The 19,448-nt window shown below is 46.4% G+C and overlaps 1 protein-coding gene across 5 annotated transcripts in view; it reads left to right on the forward strand.

Moving 5' to 3' along the window:
- CPT1B (carnitine palmitoyltransferase 1B) overlaps positions 1-19,448 on the forward strand; it is a 300,240-nt gene that overhangs the window by 107,888 nt on the left and 172,904 nt on the right. For all 5 annotated transcript variants that reach the window (XR_013607878.1, XM_078677942.1, XM_078677941.1 and 2 more), the window contains 4 exons: positions 10,015-10,092; positions 11,170-11,277; positions 12,353-12,437; positions 13,186-13,381. Coding sequence is in view for 4 of the 5 variants with exons in the window: in XM_078677942.1 (XP_078534068.1) it covers positions 10,015-10,092; positions 11,170-11,277; positions 12,353-12,437; positions 13,186-13,381 (467 nt within the window). In the remaining variant the exon portion in view is untranslated. The remainder of the gene's footprint in view (positions 1-10,014; positions 10,093-11,169; positions 11,278-12,352; positions 12,438-13,185; positions 13,382-19,448) is intronic.

A 19,448-nucleotide genomic window follows, 5' to 3' on the forward strand; every position in this document is an offset into this window, starting at 1 on the left:
TAGACATGCAAGATGGCAGCTTCATGCCTATGTGCCTAAGTAGACATGCACGGTGACAGCTTCATTCCTATGTGCCTAAGTAGACATGCAAGGTGACAGCTTCATTCCTATGTGCCTAAGTAGACATGCACGGTGACAGCTTCATTCCTATGTGCCTAAGTAGACATGCACGGTGACAGCTTCATTCCTATGGGCCTAAGTAGACATGCACGGTGGCAGCTTCATTCCTATGGGCCTAAGTAGACATGCACGGTGACAGCTTCATTCCTATGTGCCTAAGTAGACATGCACGGTGACAGCTTCATTCCTATGTGCCTAAGTAGACATGCACGGTGACAGCTTCATTCCTATGTGCCTAAGTAGACATGCAAGGTGACAGCTTCATTCCTATGTGCCTAAGTAGACATGCAAGGTGACAGCTTCATTTCTATGTGCCTAAGTAGACATGCACGGTGACAGCTTCATTCCTATGTGCCTAAGTAGACATGCAAGGTGACAGCTTCATTCCTATGTGCCTAAGTAGACATGCACGGTGACAGCTTCATTCCTATGTGCCTAAGTAGACATGCAAGGTGACAGCTTCATTCCTATGTGCCTAAGTAGACATGCACGGTGGCAGCTTCATTCCTATGTGCCTAAGTAGACATGCACGGTGGCAGCTTCATTCCTATGTGCCTAAGTAGACATGCAAGGTGACAGCTTCATTCCTATGTGCCTAAGTAGACATGCACGGTGACAGCTTCATTCCTATGTGCCTAAGTAGACATGCAAGGTGACAGCTTCATTCCTATGTGCCTAAGTAGACATGCAAGGTGACAGCTTCATTCCTATGTGCCTAAGTAGACATGCAAGGTGACAGCTTCATTCCTATGTGCCTAAGTAGACATGCAAGATGACAGATTCATTCCTATGTGCCTAAGAAAACATGCAAGGTGACAGCTTCATTCCTATGTGCCTAAGTAGACATGCAAGATGGCAGCTTCATTCCTATGGGCCTAAGTAGACATGCACGGTGACAGCTTCATTCCTATGTGCCTAAGTAGACATGCACGGTGACAGCTTCATTCCTATGTGCCTAAGTAGACATGCACGGTGGCAGCTTCATTCCTATGGGCCTAAGTAGACATGCACGGTGACAGCTTCATTCCTATGTGCCTAAGTAGACATGCACGGTGGCAGCTTCATTCCTATGTGCCTAAGTAGACATGCACGGTGGCAGCTTCATTCCCATGTGCCTAAGTAGACATGCAAGGTGGCAGCTTCATTCCTATGGGCCTAAGTAGACATGCAAGATGGCAGCTTCATTCCTATGTGCCTAAGTAGACATGCACGGTGACAGCTTCATTCCTATGTGCCTAAGTAGACATGCACGGTGGCAGCTTCATTCCTATGGGCCTAAGTAGACATGCACGGTGGCAGCTTCATTCCTATGTGCCAAAGTAGACATGCACGGTGACAGCTTCATTCCTATGTGCCTAAGTAGACATGCATGGTGGCAGCTTCATGCCTATGTGCCTAAGTGGACATGCAAGGTGACAGCTTCATTCCTAAAGTAGACATGCACGGTGACAGCTTCATTCCTATGTGCCTAAGTAGACATGCACGGTGACAGCTTCATTCCTATGTGCCTAAGTAGACATGCAAGGTGACAGCTTCATTCCTATGTGACTAAGTAGACATGCAAGGTGACAGCTTCATTCCTATGTGCCTAAGTAGACATGCAAGGTGACAGCTTCATTCCTATGTGCCTAAGTAGACATGCAAGGTGACAGCTTCATTCCTATGTGCCTAAGTAGACATGCAAGATGGCAGCTTCATTCCTATGTGCCTAAGTAGACATGCACGGTGACAGCTTCATTCCTATGTGCCTAAGTAGACATGCACGGTGACAGCTTCATTCCTGTGTGCCTAAGTAGACATGCACGGTGACAGCTTCATTCCTATGTGCCTAAGTAGACATGCAAGGTGACAGCTTCATTCCTATGTGCCTAAGTAGACATGCAAGATGGCAGCTTCATTCCTATGGGCCTAAGTAGACATGCACGGTGACAGCTTCATTCCTATGTGCCTAAGTAGACATGCACGGTGACAGCTTCATTCCTATGTGCCTAAGTAGACATGCACGGTAGCAGCTTCATTCCTATGGGCCTAAGTAGACATGCAAGGTGACAGCTTCATTCCTATGTGCCTAAGTAGACATGCACGGTGACAGCTTCATTCCTATGTGCCTAAGTAGACATGCACGGTGGCAGCTTCATTCCTATGTGCCTAAGTAGACATGCACGGTGACAGCTTCATTCCTATGTGCCTAAGTAGACATGCACGGTGGCAGCTTCATTCCTATGTGCCTAAGTAGACATGCACGGTGGCAGCTTCATTCCTATGTGCCTAAGTAGACATGCAAGGTGACAGCTTCATTCCTATGTGCCTAAGTAGACATGCACGGTGACAGCTTCATTCCTATGTGCCTAAGTAGACATGCAAGGTGACAGCTTCATTCCTATGTGCCTAAGTAGACATGCAAGGTGACCGCTTCATTCCTATGTGCCTAAGTAGACATGCAAGGTGACAGCTTCATTCCTATGTGCCTAAGTAGACATGCAAAGTGACAGCTTCATTCCTATGTGCCTAAGTAGACATGTACGGTGACAGCTTCATTCCTATGTGCCTAAGTAGACATGCAAGGTGACAGCTTCATTCCTATGTGCCTAAGTAGACATGCAAGATGGCAGCTTCATTCCTATGTGCCTAAGTAGACATGCACGGTGGCAGCTTCATTCCTATGTGCCTAAGTAGACATGCAAGGTGACAGATTCATTCCTATGTGCCTAAGTAGACATGCACGGTGGCAGCTTCATTCCTATGTGCCTAAGTAGACATGCACCGTGGCAGATTCATTCCTATGTGCCTAAGTAGACATGCAAGGTGACAGCTTCATTCCTATGTGCCTAAGTAGACATGCACGGTGACAGCTTCATTCCTATGTGCCTAAGTAGACATGCAAGGTGACAGCTTCATTCCTATGTGCCTAAGTAGACATGCAAGGTGGCAGCTTCAATCCTATGTGCCTAAGTAGACATGCAAGATGGCAGCTTCATTCCTATGTGCCTAAGTAGACATGCACGGTGACAGCTTCATTCCTATGTGCCTAAGTAGACATGCACGGTGGCAGCTTCATTCCTATGGGCCTAAGTAGACATGCACGGTGACAGCTTCATTCCTATGTGCCAAAGTAGACATGCACGGTGACAGCTTCATTCCTATGTGCCTAAGTAGACATGCACGGTGGCAGCTTCATGCCTATGTGCCTAAGTAGACATGCACGGTGACAGCTTCATTCCTATGTGCCTAAGTAGACATGCAAGGTGACAGCTTCATTCCTATGTGCCTAAGTAGACATGCACGGTGACAGCTTCATTCCTATGTGCCTAAGTAGACATGCACGGTGACAGCTTCATTCCTATGTGCCTAAGTAGACATGCACGGTGACAGCTTCATTCCTATGTGCCTAAGTAGACATGCACGGTGACAGCTTCATTCCTATGTGCCTAAGTAGACATGCAAGGTGAGAGCTTCATTCCTATGTGCCTAAGTAGACATGCACGGTGACAGCTTCATTCCTATGTGCCTAAGTAGACATGCACGGTGACAGCTTCATTCCTATGTGCCTAAGTAGACATGCACGGTGGCAGCTTCATTCCTATGTGCCTAAGTAGACATGCAAGATCACAGCTTCATTCCAATGTGCCTAAGTAGACATGCACGGTGGCAGCTTCATTCCTATGTGCCTAAGTAGACATGCAAGGTGGCAGCTTCATTCCTATGGGCCTAAGTAGACATGCAAGGTGACAGCTTCATTCCTATGTGCCAAAGTAGACATGCAAGGTGACAGCTTCATTCCTATGGGCCTAAGTCAAGTCAAGTCAAGTAAAATAATTTATATAGCGCTCTACATACCCAGAGGGTCTCAAGGCGCTTGAGGAGGGGAGGGGAATTACTTGTCAAATATCCACGTTTTAAGTTGCTTTCTGAATGCTAGGTGATTCTGAGTAAGGCGAAGGTGAGTGGGAAGGGAGTTCCAGGTTTTAGCTGCCAGGTAGGAGAAGGATCTACCTCCCATGGTGGATTTGTTGATGCGGGGTACAGTGGCAAGGGCTTGGTTGGATGATCGTAGCTGGCGGGAGGGGGAGTAGAAGGACAATCGTGTGTTGAGGCATTCTGGTCCGATTTCGTAGAGTGCTTTGTGTGCGTGGGTTAGGAGACGGAAGGTGATCCTCTTATTGACGGGTAGCCAGTGGAGGTTTTTCAGGTGACCAGAGATATGTTCTTTACGCGGGATGTCTAAAATGAGCCTGGCTGAGGCGTTTTGGATTCGTTGGAGTTTTTTCTGGAGTTTAGCGGTAGTGCCGGCGTAGAGGGTGTTTCCGTAGTCCAGTCGGCTCGTGACCAGGGCGTGGGTGACCGTTTTCCTAGTTTCGGTGGGGATCCAACGAAATGTTTTTTTGAGCATGCGAAGAATGTTGAAGCAGGATGAAGAAACGGCGTTGACTTGTTTGTACATCGAAAGTGAGGAATCAAGGATGACGCCCAGGTTCCGTGCGTGGTCTGTCGGGATGGGTGCTTTTCCAAGGGCTTCTGGCCACCAAGAATCGTCCCATGCAGAGGGGGAGGTACCTAAGATAAGTACTTCTGTTTTATCAGAGTTCAGTTTCAGACGGCTATGTTTCATCCATTCGGCAACTTCTTTCATTCCTTCGTGTAGGTTAGTTTGGGCGGTGTGAGGGTCATTGGTGAGTGATAGGATCAGTTGAGTGTCGTCCGCGTAGGAGATGATGTTGAGGTTGTGTTGGCGTGCGATGGTTGCGAGGGGGCTCATGTGTACGTTGAAAAGGGTGGGGCTGAGTGACGATCCTTGTGGGACGCCGCAGATGACTTCAGTGGCCTCTGACTTGAATGGTGGAAGGCGGACTCTCTGGGTTCTTCCGGTGAGGAACGAGGTGATCCATTCTAGTGCTTTTCCTTGGATTCCGATGTTTCTGAGGCGCTGTAGAAGGGTGTTGTGGCAGACTGTGTCGAAGGCTGCGGAGAGGTCGAGGAGGATGAGGGCGACTGTGTCTCCATTGTCCAGTAGGGTTCGAATGTCATCTGTTGCTGCGATGAGGGCGGTTTCAGTGCTGTGTTTGGCTCGGAAGCCGGACTGTGAGGAGTCGAGGGAGTTGTTGGCTTCGAGGAAGGCGGCGAGCTGGTTGTTGACGGCTTTCTCGATGACTTTGGCCGGGAATGGAAGGAGCGAGATGGGACGGTAGTTCTTGAGTTCGGTGGGGTCCGCTGTGGGTTTTTTCAGAAGGGCGCTGAGTTCTGCGTGTTTCCAGCTTTCCGGGAAGGTGGCGGAGTTGAGGGAGCAGTTGATGACGTCTCTGAGGTGCGGTGCTATGATGGAGTCTGCTTTGTTGAAGATGTGGTGAGGGCATGGGTCTGTGGGGGATCCTGAGTGGATGTAGTTCATCAGGTGGATAGTGTCCTCAGTGGAGATTGGGTTCCAGTCATTAAGGGTGTTCGAAGGTGGTGAAGGTCCAGCGGATGGTTGGGTGGAATGGTCTTCGGGTTGGTTGTCGAAGCTGTTGTGGATGTCTGCAATTTTGTTGTGGAAGAATGAGGCTAGGGAGTCGCAGAGGGCTTGAGAGGGGGTGATGTCGTTGGAGTTGGCCGAGGGATTGGTGAATTCCTTGACGATGTTGAACAGTTCCTTGCTGTTGTGGGCGTTGCTATCTAGTCGGTCTTTGAAGGCGGTTTGCTTGGCTTTTCGGATCAGTTGGTGGTGTGTGCGAGTGGCGTTTTTGAAGGCTTCCTTGGTGCTGGTGGTTGGGTCTTTTTTCCAGGCTTTCTCCAGGGAGCGACAGAGTTTCTTGGATTTCTTAAGATCATCGTTGAACCAGGAGGCTTTCTTGTTGCCAAGTTTGATTTGTCGTTTTTTCAGTGGTGCTAGGATGTCGGCGCTGTTGGATAGCCATAGGGTGAGGTTGGTGGCGGCTTGGTCGGGGTTTGAGGATTGGGCGGGGGGCTTTTGAAGAAGCGATGAGGAGATCTGGTCGATGGTGATTTTGTTCCAGTTTCTTTGCAGAGTGGGTTGGGAGTGGTTGTTGGGTTTGGGTTTGGGCTTGTTGTAGGTAAAGTGGACGCAGCTGTGGTCAGTCCAGAGGAGAGCCGTAGTGTGGTTAAAGGAGACATGGTTGCTGGAGGTGAAGATAGGGTCGAGTGTGTGACCTGCGATGTGGGTGGGGGAAGTGACCAGTTGTTTGAGTCCGAGGTTGGAGAGGTTGTCCAAAAGGGTAGTGGTGTTGCGGTCGTTGTTCTTTTCAAGGTGAAAATTGAGGTCTCCCAGAAGGATGTAATCTTTGGAAGGGAGGGCGTGTGGAGTGATGAAATCCGTGATGTCTTCACTAAATTGTGCGCGAGGTCCTGGGGGTCTGTAAAGGAGGGTGCCTAAGTAGACATGCACGGTGACAGCTTCATTCCTATGTGCCTAAGTAGACATGCACGGTGACAGCTTCATTCCTATGTGCCAAAGTAGACATGCAAGGTGACAGCTTCATTCCTATGGGCCTAAGTAGACATGCAAGGTGACCGCTTCATTCCTATGTGCCTAAGTAGACATGCACGGTGACAGCTTCATTCCTATGGGCCTAAGTAGACATGCAAGGTGACAGCTTCATTCCTATGTGCCTAAGTAGACATGCAAGATGACAGCTTCATTCCTATGTGCCTAAGTAGACATGTAAGATGACAGCTTCATTCCTATGTGCCTAAGTAGACATGCAAGATGACAGCTTCATTCCTATGTGCCTAAGTAGACATGCAAGGTGACAGCTTCATTCCTATGTGCCTTAGTAGACATGCAAGGTGACAGCTTCATTCCTATGTGCCTAAGTAGACATGCAAGATGACAGCTTCACTCCTTTGTGCCCAAACAAGGAGGATACTCTGTTAGTCTTAAATGAGTCAATGTGTCCTTATTGGCATTGTGGCTCTCTGCTTTTCTGTACTGTGTCCCAGTTCTGTCTGCGAGACCATGGTTCTTCCTAGCAGGGAATGCGATTCTTCTAAGGAGCGCATTGCACTGTTCCAAGTGAACAAGATGGCACACCAGCGGATTCTTCCGAAGTGGGCGGGACATTGAGGCTGAGGCAAGGTAACGATGCAGTTTCCAAACCAGTTCAACGCGAATAGAGTTTCACAGTACCAAGTCTCTTCTCCAGTGGTGTTAGGAAGTGGACAGGAGGGAAAGACTAAAAGAACGATGTAGTGGTAGGACATGGTATTAGTTGAGTATTGGTACAGGTACAGGTATTCTAGCGGTAGGGCATTCGAATGGTCAGGAATTGTTGTGATCAGTTATTGTGGGGTGGTGTGTTGAAGTGGTAAGTATTGTAGCAGTCCAGTATTTTAGTGGTTGGGATACGTTGTGTTTGGGGATTGTGGTGGGTTTTTAAAGGAATATTGTAATGGCGCAGTTGTTTATTGTAGTGGTTTGCATTATGGCGGTCGACGTTAAGGTGGTAGGCTTCTCTAGGGTGGGCTATTGAAATGGTCAGGCACTGCAGTGGTACAGTACTTGAACGGTTGAGTATTTTAGTAGTAGGGAGTTACAGCGATCAGGGAGTTTATTGATTTTAGTCAATGTAATTTGTAGTTGTAGCCATGGAAGCTAATTTCATGTTTGGGATTGTCAGAGAGAGTGTATTAAAACGGTTGGTTATTGAAGTGGTTGTGTATGTCAAAGATCATATGTTGGAGTGGTCGAGCAAGCACTGTAGTGATCGTCTACTGTGGGGGTAAGGTTTTGAAGTAGGAATCATGGTACAGTATTATAGTGGGATATTGTAATGGTAGGGGTTTGTTGAGTTTGTGTATTGAAGTGATTGGATGTTGTGGTCAGAGCCATTTTAATGCATAGCTTACTTAATCTCATCGCTTAAATCTCATCTAGCTCGCTTTTTACCCCTCTTTCGCTCTACCTCTCTTTAGCTCTAACCCTACCTCTTCTCCGCCTACCCTACCTATGCCTCTCTCTTGAAATATTTCCCTCAATACCCTGTTCTCTATCTGTCTCCCAGGACTTAACTTATCTCTGCCACTTTCTGCGCCTACCTCTACATCTCTATCTCTTTACCTACTCTTTCTATAGCAACTCTCTCCATCTTATGCCGCTTTGTACTCCGCACTCCTCTTTTCCATTTCACCTCTATTCCATCTCACCTCTCTGAATGTCCTCTCCACCTACTTCACCTCTCCCTCAAATGCTTATCCCTCTGTACCTCAACTCGTTATCTCTTATGTACTAGTAAGCTAAACACCTACCAAGTTACCCATGCCATGGCTTACATACAGTGAGAGGAACAGCCTAGTTAGAGAATGAAATCCCCATCAAATATTGTTGCTGCAAGTAGTTTAGATCCAAGTGGACATTGCAACGGCTTTCTCAATGCTTGTTCATGATTTCTTTCAATACTCTGTGTCTGGCAAATGTGGGACAGCTTTATCTCCTTGCTGTTTACGCATGCCCCGGTTGTGAAAGTTTAACACTGTTGTTTGTCCTCCCACATGCTTGACTTAGCTAAAACGAGGGTGGCACTCAAAGTTCTTTTGAACACAGAGCACTAAAATATGTCTTGTCCTTTGACAATTCTTAAGATGCCACCGGGCATTGTAGTGGCTTATTGAAGTGATGGGTATTTGAATAGGTAGGATGTGAGGAGTAGGTATTGTCTGGTAAGTTATTGAAGTCATCAGAATTGGTAACCATAGGGTTTTGTGGTTTATGGACATTGACATGTTTCTCTATTGCATTAATAAGGTTGTGCAGTGGTTGGGAATTGACGTGTTCAGCTATTCTTTGGTAGGATGTTGCAGTAGTCCGGTATTTGTAGTGAGCAGGTATTGAACTGGTTTGGTACCTAAATGATTGTACATTGAAGTGGCCGTGTTTTGTAGTGGTCAAATATTGCACTGACTGGTCATTTTCATAGTAGGTTATTGTATGTTAAAATGTCTATTATTGTCATGGTTAATTGACACAAATTGAAACTTTTCTCTCTGCTCTGGTCCAGGCCCTCACACCATTAGAGAAGAGATGAGTGGATTTGGTGGGGCAAACTCAGTGCTAACGAGGGCACTCCAAGAGAAGTTTAATGGATTTAGCTCTTGGAATTAAGCAGCACTAAAACAATATTTTCATAAATGCACATTGATGGAACAGAAAAAAAGGGGAAAGGAAGTGCCACATGAGGGTATATTTGAGAAGTGCATGGAAGAAGCAGGGCTTTAAATATCTGAAAGATTCAAGCTAGTATAGATCCACAGTGACCAGGAGCAGGAGGGACAGAATGAGTCGGAGTTGGGGGAGAGATGGGCAACGGGCTAGGAAAGAGTTTCCACCAAGGAGATGGGGGAAGATATTGTAAGCAGATCGTGTCAAAATAGGGTGTGCCCTAGGTTTTAAAGACATCATCACTGTGGGACCGCAGGAGGACGTGGTTTTAGGACACGGATAGCCACTAAGAATCAGGCTCACAGTATACATGGAAATATTACTAATCAAGCATCCAGGGACACTGCAAATAAACACCCTGGTTAGTGAAGGGAACAGCACAGCAAAGGTAGGTGTTTTATATTAATTTTTCACTGCAATCCTGGCATTGCTGATGGCCCATGAAGCCCTCCTGAGTGGTCCGGTATTGTCTTCCTTCCCACTTTATATGTGACGTTTTCTCCCTACTGCTCTCCTATGCCATTACCGCATGTGCCATGCCCATTGCCTGCTTATCTGTGGCACCCGCTGATGACAGGCATATGCCACACTGTGGTGGCTCGCCTATTACATTGGGAATTGGAAAAAAAATTAGTAAAGAAATGCAGCTTCTTTGTTGCTGGCCTTGACATCATTGCCTACTCTAACACCCTCTGGAGATCACTGTGACTGTCTGCTGCCCTCTCTTCTCTCTCTCTCTCTCTCAGGTCAGTGACTGGTGGGAGGAGTACATCTACCTCAGGAGTCGGGGACCCATCATGGTGAACAGCAACTACTATATCATGGTAAAGATATGTGAGCAGATGCACAGAGTATCACGGATTCTGCAGAACGTGTATTGTAAACATAGATGACTTGTGCATATGTGGTGTTTGTTCTTGTGAGGGTCTCTGCACACATACACTTGTGAACTCTAAAAAACACAACCACTGCTTCAATTGAAAGCCGTGCAGTGTGGCAGCCAGAGGGGTTCAGTGACCGTATCTCTGGGATAGACCATATCTATGTCTAATGGAAGCTTACGAGTATGTGTGACTACTTTGTAGCCTATATGAGCCTATCTGTAGATCACCCCATGTGGTCACACCTGTAGATCACGAGATCTGCAGTATATTACCATTTGTTTTCCTAGATTTAGATTACCTCACGTGGTCACAACTGTAGATTCTATAAATGCGATCAGCCTCCTAGGTATCGCACGTGAACCCACCTTCTATTACACTTTATCACACTTTTAGATTGCCCAGTGTGATTTCACCTGAGAGAATACCCATGGAATTCCACCTGCAGATCACGCCTTAACAGCACACCTGTAGATTACAAATCATAATCAAACCTCCAGATTTAGCAATATGATGCCACTTTACAATAAACCCACCTATCAACTCATCACAGCTTTCCAGAATTTGATTACTCCTATAGATCAACCCATATTACCTCACTTGTCAATTATACCATGTGTTCTCATCTTAAATTTAAATCAAATCTGAGCTCTCTTGTAGATGTCCCTTGGTGATTGCACCTGCAAAGTTGGCCCATATGATACTCATTGTAGATTTCCCCCATCCTGTCACACCTGTGGATTCCCTCCCTTTGATTCCACCCATAGATTTCCCTCATGAGAGCCACCTGCAGCGACCTTATAGTTTCCCAAACTGACCTAGTTGCCCCAGTGTCAAAATGTAGAATGTTTATTTCTGCATCCACAGTCGGCTGTTTTGTGAGTTTGCAGTAGTGTGAAAGAGTGTTCGCTGGATTGTTACTGCAGGATGCCGGTATAGTTCATATGCATGATCTTGGAGATCTCATCGAGGTCAAAATATGGACCTCACTGTAATGTCTAACTTGGTGTCATGTTTTAGGATCTCTTGTACGTAACCCCCACGGCTCGACAAGCATCCCGTGCAGGAAATGCAGTGCATGCCATGCTACTTTACCGCCGTAAACTGGACCGCGAGGAGATTGCGCCGGTGAGTCAATCATTTCTTTGATAATGAGATGTGTGGGTGAGAGTGACCTAGTAAGGCTGGTGCTGATGGAATGAACGGGGAACCTTCCGCCTACAAATCTCCTGGGCATGTAAAGAAGATGCACACACTGAAGCTTGAGGCTTCAGGAGTCGAGCGAAGGAAGGTTGTCCAGATGGCCTCTGGTAGAGGGGTTCATTGGCCTGTTTGTGGTGGATCTGCTAGGAATAGCTAGACTTGTCCTCACAGTGTTAAAGGAGATTGTGTTCCACGGCTAAAGCACAACGCTAGGAGACAGAACAGCAACACATCATTGTGATTGGTCTCTAAAGTGAACATTGATGTACGACTGGTTTGAGGTTGGTGTGTTTTAGTTACACGTGAATAAAGGGGACATTTTAGTAAGCCTATACTCAAGTAAGAATTTAAAAGAAGCCTGCTCATTATAGAAATGTTTAGAAGATGGTCATATAGAAGATTCACTCCGTAGTCAGAAGCACCAGAACTGTATATTATTGAGTTGATCAAAGAGGAATGTCTAAGTCCTGAAAGGTTTTATATGCAATTGGATTATTTTGCATCATCTGAACTACGCAGACGTCTTTTTCATTAGTTCCATTCAAGCACTTACGAATCCCTGATTCCTTTACAATGGAATGTTTTCGAGGCATTGCTCTGCCAATCAGAACTCACTTCACATCCGAACACATATTGTTTCTGAAAATGTGGATGGATATTTTGGTCGGCATACCTCATTTGACGAACACAGTCTCTACTGATATTGCTTTAAATACAACTCATCTTACCTTCAGAAACAACTGGACTTCTACCAATGTTAAAAGATGCCACTCTCTCCTTCAGTCAAGTAGTGCCTCACTGACATTCAGTTTGCAGTGTTGCACTATACAAGTTGCCTTTAATTCATTAACCTGCAGTACCCTCCTGCTGGTCACTCTGTGCATGGAGGCAGTAGAGTTGTCGGTAAGGTACCCAGATCTTTGTCACAAAAGCTTGTAATTGGCTTGAACAGTGTTGTTGCGAGCACTAATCCTGCCTTTTTTTGTTTTCACTGCTACAGACAATGGCTATGGGGCTGGTGCCCATGTGCTCTAACCAGATGGATAGAATGTTCAACACCACAAGGATCCCTGGAGTGGAGAAAGGTGAGGGGCTCTCTTGTTCTACGCATGCAAAGCAGATCCTTGACTTTAGGGCACTTCATATCTCAATTCAAGGTTTCCTGACAGAGTCTGCAATCTTCCTGTACTTTTAAGAGGATACAATATTTTAAACCCCTTTTGGCTCACGTAGGGGCAGCCATCCTCTTTCTGGACACCATTAAACATCTATTGAGCACCAGGGGAAGGCTACTGTGTTCCTGGGAACCATGGAAAGGGATACTCTATTCCTGGTGGCTTCCAACCCATCAGGTTTAAAATATGGCTCTGTGTTCCACTTCATTGTAAGAGGTGGCTTCCAATCTGTGGGCATTTGCAAAATGGCTATGTATATTGGGGCACCCATGAGACTGTCTCCATTCCTGAGAACTTGAAAGTAGCACCCAATTTCTGATCAAATTTTCTCATTGCTGTATAGATGTGAGGACCATCTAGGTCCCTGTGTCCATCGTAGGTGGCTCAAGCCAGTGTACGCTGAAAGCTCCTTAGTAGTTCTGTGTACATACAAAGTGGCTCCCCGTAGTTATGATGGGATACCTGTCTTCGAAGGATCTGGCTCCTAACCGGTGTGCGCATAGGCTGGATACCCCTATTATACTGGGAACATAGGCATTAATTCCATACTACTTTTCACGGAGGAGGTTATATTTGCCTAAAAATGAACAATGAGATAAAGATGAGTCGCCACCAGAATATTTGGTTAATAACTGTCTGTTCCTTGTCCCTCGTTCAGACACCCTCCAGCACCTGATCGACAGTAAGCACCTAGTTGTCTACCACAAGGGACGGTTCTTCAAGGTTTGGCTGTACCACGGTGGAAAGCTTCTCAACCCTCGAGATCTGGAAATGCAGTTTCAGAGGATCTTGGATGACCCCTCCCCTCCTCAGCCAGGCGAGGAGCAGCTGCCTGCGCTCACTGCCGGAGAAAGGTAAGAGGCTAAAAGAATAAAAGTCAGTTTGATAGCAGTACCTAAGCACTTATTTTGAAATACCATCCACTACTTCTATGGCGGCTGTTAATCTCCAATATCCCAATCTCATCAGACATGCACATCTGGGAGGCCTTCAAACTAGTAGCTGCGCGTGAAGCATCACCCAATACCAGTAGAGAGTGACATTGTATTCCAGAAGGCAACACCTGCTATGGTGATACATTGTATCTCAGAAGCCAGCAAATTCTTTCTGAAGGTAAACATTGTACCTCATTTGTTCCAAAAGTGTTGATTTTGGGCATGGCTGGACTGGCCGTAGCGGGCGCTGGGCCTTTCCCCGGTGGGCCGGAGGGGTGGGGGCTGGTTTTGTGGCTGCAGGTCGGTTTTGTCACTGGGGCTGCAATATCGGCCCCTGTAACACAAGCGGGAGCAGTGCTTCTTACGAGCCCCCCCAGCACCCAGGGTCGGTCGAGCAGCAATCTGCCTAGGCTGGTTGCTGTTCCCAGTCCAACGATAGTAGTGGGACCGGTTCCACGTCCCAGAAGTCACCCTTTATAGGACGTGTAGATCCTCACCCACCAAAGTGATATGCTTTATCATAAAGTCGGTTTTTCGTTGGGTGCATATTGCAGTATTCATTGGGCCCTTCAAAGGTGCTCTTTATCTGAAATCATTTCTTTGCCAAATGGTCAGGAAGATACCTTCCCACTGGCAGTTGCACTTGATGCTGCAGGGGCAGCTTCTAGTTGTAGATTGGACTAGGCATCACCTATATCCTTAATGGTTGTTCTTGTTAATGGTTAAAAACAGGGAAATCTTGCAAGGTAATAATGAGCTGGGGGGTTATTAAAGTGTTGACATATTTCTTGCAGTGTGTGCCCACTCCTGGGTAATGACAATTCATCAGATGCAAAAGGACATACAACTTAAACTAAAGTAATAATGGAACAGTTATTTACCTAGATCTACCGCCTATTCGGGAGAATGAATCTTTATGAATTAATGTGACTCAGATCTAGTGGCAGCTGGTACTCCAAATATTTGGAGGGGCAACCAAACACGCAATACCTGCAACTTTACTAGGCCCCAAACTGCCGAAGTTGCAACTAGAAACTAGGCCGAAAACACAAATTCCCATAAATCGCCTTTCTAAAAATGAATAAATACACAAAATGTTCTACCCTTGCTATCAGGAACATTTATTAGCAATATAAAAATCGAGTGGCTACCGCTGACCATTGCCTAGAAAGCTGTATGACTATTGTGCAGTTTATTCACAAATATTCTCAAATGAACGGTCACACACGGGAACAGATACAGTGGGCATCTGTTGAACCCCAGGGTGTTTTTTCTTCCAGTACTTTACTCCTTCATGTAGAGTGGTGTGTTGTTTATGCAAAGGTAGGACTCACTGAACAACATGTGAAATATTGCATGTTCACATTGGCCGATCTATGAAAACCTCATAAGGGCAATTATCTCACTAGCTGTTCGTGCATGTTCTTTTTAGTGCATGTGCTAATAGGGGCAATTTAAACCAACAAGTCAAGCTATACAAGGAAAAACAGAATTAAGCCCTTGGAGCAATAAAACCTGTCTCCCTTCAAGTCTTAGGATCCTTAAAGCTCTTAAGGTGTCCGTACTCTCAGAGACCAACATAGAGCTAACAGCAATACCCATACAACTCTTACAGAAAATATCGCCTTTACTACAATACTCATAGGTAGAAAAAGGACAAATGAGAGGTACCACAAGCAGTGACTGCCAGTGCAGGTAAGCTTGGCGTGGCGGGGGCAGGGCAGGGCTGAGGGGCGTGAAAGTGACAAACGATGGGATAGGGAATGTAAAACAAATAAACTAAACCACTTACCTTGCACTCGCCACATCGCGATGCGGTGTGCACAAGGTAAGTGGTTTAATTTATTCCCTATCCCTTCGTTTGTCACTTTCATGCCCCCTCATCCTCGCCCCAATGAGCTTACCAGCACGGGCCGCCACTGACCACAAGATAGGAGTGAGTGAACAGCCTGTCCTATTCCTTACAATACTTTCCACCATGACCTCCAACTCATCTGAGAATGTTGTCTTTTGTTTAATCTCTTCCATGGCTTAACTTGATGGAGGAAGACGACTAGTTGTAAGGAGTTGTAAAGCTGATATAACCTTTGGTTTACGTGAAGTTGCCTTGTAGGTATTTGTGAATGTCAAAGATGGGAGTAAAGCACTGCCACCAATAGAACAATCACACTTTTGAAGTTCCAGGACAGAAGCAAAAACAATGAACTGAACATAGATGCAACTCCAACATAGATGTTGGTGACTTCAAGTGTTGCATGCAGGCACTAATTGCTCATGTGAAAACTAAAAATGTGCTAATTGCCAGTGGGCTAGCAACCCATTTCCAAGTAGTGCCACTTATTTCGGTGCAAACTGTGTTGATCTAAAAATAACTTGCATCTTGCCCTGTACCCAGTTGGTCAACATCAGGACAAGTCATTGCATGATGCACTCAGAGACTCCGTTAATGCTGTGGCCACCAGTCCTCTTTTAAAATTGTTTCCTAGTCTGTGTACATTTCACAACAGTATAGATCCACTCCTGTTATCTTGTGTGTTAGCCCTGCTCATCTAGGTCGTGTGATGGTGTCTGGCCACTCTGCATGGTAACCCCCTACCTCTGTATCTACATGGACCTCTATTCCACTTCACACGTATGAACAATTCGCCCCGCCCAAAAACGTAACCCAACCACTCCCTCCACTCCCGCCCACTTACCCCTTCTCATCAACATGGCAACTGTGTTGCAGGTAAGTCAGATTCCCACCCTGTAACACAAAATACTTCCCAACGTAGTTACAGACTAGTCTTAAACCTATGGGGTATGAGAACAAAAAAAGGTTAAAAAAAGAGCACTCATCCAAGTGAAGCAAAAGGTGCTTTGGGGGCTTATTGTGCCCCCAAAGCACGACTCCACGTCGTGCTTTGGGGGCACGTGGCTCGTTCACTCATTCAGTCATCCCTCTTGTATTGTGGTGTGTCCTTGACAGGTCTTGGGATATTTGGGTTGTCGGTTCCACTTCCAGATTGGCTATTGTTACCAGAAAGGGGTTGTTCTTTTCAGAGTCCGTGGAGTGTTCATTAACTGATAAGTCAGGTGTGGTGTCCCTCCGCAGCTTGTACTGTGCTTTCTTTTTCCGCAGCCGGGTCATTTCTCACTCTGTGTCTGATGAGGGACCAGACTTTGAGACATGTCGTCTTGTCGGAAGGGGGGGTCCTTATCTGTTGTTTACTCACAATGGTACCACAACATCCCCTTCCCATTCTTTGAGATTTAGGACTGGCACCCTCCTGCATGGCTCTGTGCTGCTTCTTCAGTTCTGCTCTGTCCAGTCCCAGGGGTGGGCATTCCTCTATCCAGGTCCATGCCTCCTCTGGCGTCTGGAAGAAGATGGCCTTACCCTCAAATCTGACTTTAAGATTTGCTGTGAATAGCCACATATATTGTTTGTTCAATGCCCATAATTTCATTTTGACTGAGTCAAAGGTCTGCCTTTGCTTTTGTATTTCTCAGGAAACACCATCATTTTAGATTATGCATGCAGGATCACTCCCATTCGCCTCACCTCTTGAAGTATCAAGTCCTGCTCTTGGTAATTTAGGAAACTGGCAATGGCTGGGATCCCACTGGCGGTTTGATGCTCAGTGTCCTGTGGGCCCGTTCAATAACAAGGCATGAGGAGAACTGTGCTGTGGGGCGGGAGTCTCTCGATCATTTTTCCAGGTATGTCCCCATGTTGGAGCCTTCACCTCCCTCCAGAAGGCCAATGAAATGCAGATTGTTCCTTCTTGCGCAATTTTCAGCTTCATCTACCCTCTAAGCCATGTCTTTCAGGATAGGAACCCGAATTTGCCTTTTTTTGTTGGGACTCTGGCCTCTGGCCGACTGTTGCCGTTTGTCTATCCATCCAGTGACTCCAGTGACTCTGCACCTCGCCGGACCCGCTCAGCGGGTCCCGCTTCGTGGTGTGCGTCTCCTGCGGCTCCTGGTCCTAAAGAAGAGTTGTGTCTTTGGAGGTTGTGGGGTGTGCTGTTAAGCAGCAGGGCTGCGAGCGGAGGGTACAGGGACTCCATCTCCCAGGAGTCCCTGTTAGTCTGACCCGTGTCACCTGGCTGCTCTCCCTGCTTGCCCCGCCCCCACCCAGGGCGATAAAATCACCTGCCTCCTAACTCAGCTGGGAACCCGAATTTGCCTTTTTTTGTTGGGACTCTGCCCTCTGGCCGACTGTTGCCGTTTGTCTGTCCATCCAGTGACTCTGCACCTGGCCGGACCCGCTTCGCGGGTCCCGCTTCGTGGTGTGCGTCTCCTGCGGCTCCTGGTCCTAAAGAAGAGTTGTGTCTTTGGAGGTTGTGGGGTGTGCTGTGAAGCAGCAGGGCTGCGAGCGGAGGGTACAGGGACTCCATCTCCCAGGAGTCCCTGTTAGTCTGACCCGTGTCACCTGGGCCGCTCTCCCTGCTTGCCCCGCCCCCTGAACCCTTAGTCTCTATATACATAGGCCTTCTTCTCCGCTGCGCGGGAGCGTCCCGGGAGAAGCCCGGGACAAGGGCGGGCCGTCTAAAGCCATCCGAGGCCGTATGAGGTTGGGTTGGGACATCTCTCTTTCAAGTGTGTATTCGCTTATTGTAATTGTTGTTTGGTCAGTTTGCTGTTTCTATTTTAACTGCTTTATATTCCTTGTAATTATAACTTTGGATCTGGCATTATATCCGTAAGGTAGGTTGGTAGTTAAGTAGTGTCGGTAAAATGCCCCTCAGATCAGGTAAAGAAAGAATAGTACAAGTTTTTACAACAAATGGGGTATTCACCGGTACCATCGACCACTTTTTTAAACGTACAACAAGTATACTAGAAAAGGAAATAGCCTCTGTTGAAAAACGGCTTTCCATTGATTTAATAACTGGGAAAAGGCCATCACTGGAGAAAATACGGCAGACTCTATCCCCTGTCCCACTATGTGAACTGGACCCCAGCGACAATCTATATAAAAGCCCAAACTTGACCCCAGAGAATACAGATCACGATGTAGTGACCCATGACTTGGAGATTTCCACAGGGAGTTCCCCTCTCAATGATTTATTGAACACTAATAATACAGCAGATCTTTCTAGCTCTATAGCTAGTGGAGGGAACACTAGTCCAATTATGGTATCACCGCCCGGATCCATTACCAATAAGAGGAAGAGGGTAGAGATAGTTCAGAAGGGGGGCACTGCGAAGTTATTTAAAAATATGTGTATAAGTAAACCCACTCCGAACTTAATAAATCCCCCCACCAAAATTTCTGGGTCTATAACAACCAGCGAACATGCCATCAATCAACCCCCCTCTAACATTAGTGATGATATCCTTTTGGGGAAATTTAAACTTTTGATGAAGTCACTTTTGTTGCCATTGTTGGAAAGGACAAGGCTGCTAAATGATAAGATGGAACAGTTGGAGCTACTAGTTAGAGAAAACACGGTCCGGTTGGAAAAGATCACTAGAGTTCAGGCTAACGTAGGGACCATTCACACAGGAAGCCAGATACAGCCCATCATTGATACACCAAGGGTAGGGCCGAATGTTAATTTAGTACCTCAGCTCCTTCAACAGGAACATCCAAAGCAGGGGAAAAATAAAGTTATTGATAAACCCAGGGGATAATCACCCACAGTAGGTTCAGTCCCTAAAATACAGCCAGCCCCTAGTAAGATTAACACTGTAAGGAGTAGTTTCTGTCCTGTAACTCCAGTTCTGTAGTAGGGGTATCTCTGTTATAGTCATAATCTAGTGAATAGTCCCGCCCATGTGCGAGGACCCCGGCAATCAAAAATAATCTCTTAAGTTGTCAAAAAATTGCAGAACTGCAAAGACACTTAAGAGAGAATTTAAAGACAAATAATGCAGCCTATATCCACAGGCTATGCTGTCCAGTACTTCAACTAGAAATTCCACCAAAAATCCACAAACAGCAAATCCTGTCCAGATTTCCCTTGCTTTAACAGCAAAAACCCCTCTGGAATAATAG

Source organism: Lissotriton helveticus, chromosome 1_1, assembly GCF_964261635.1.
Source record: "Lissotriton helveticus chromosome 1_1, aLisHel1.1, whole genome shotgun sequence".
Taxonomy (NCBI): domain Eukaryota; kingdom Metazoa; phylum Chordata; class Amphibia; order Caudata; family Salamandridae; genus Lissotriton; species Lissotriton helveticus.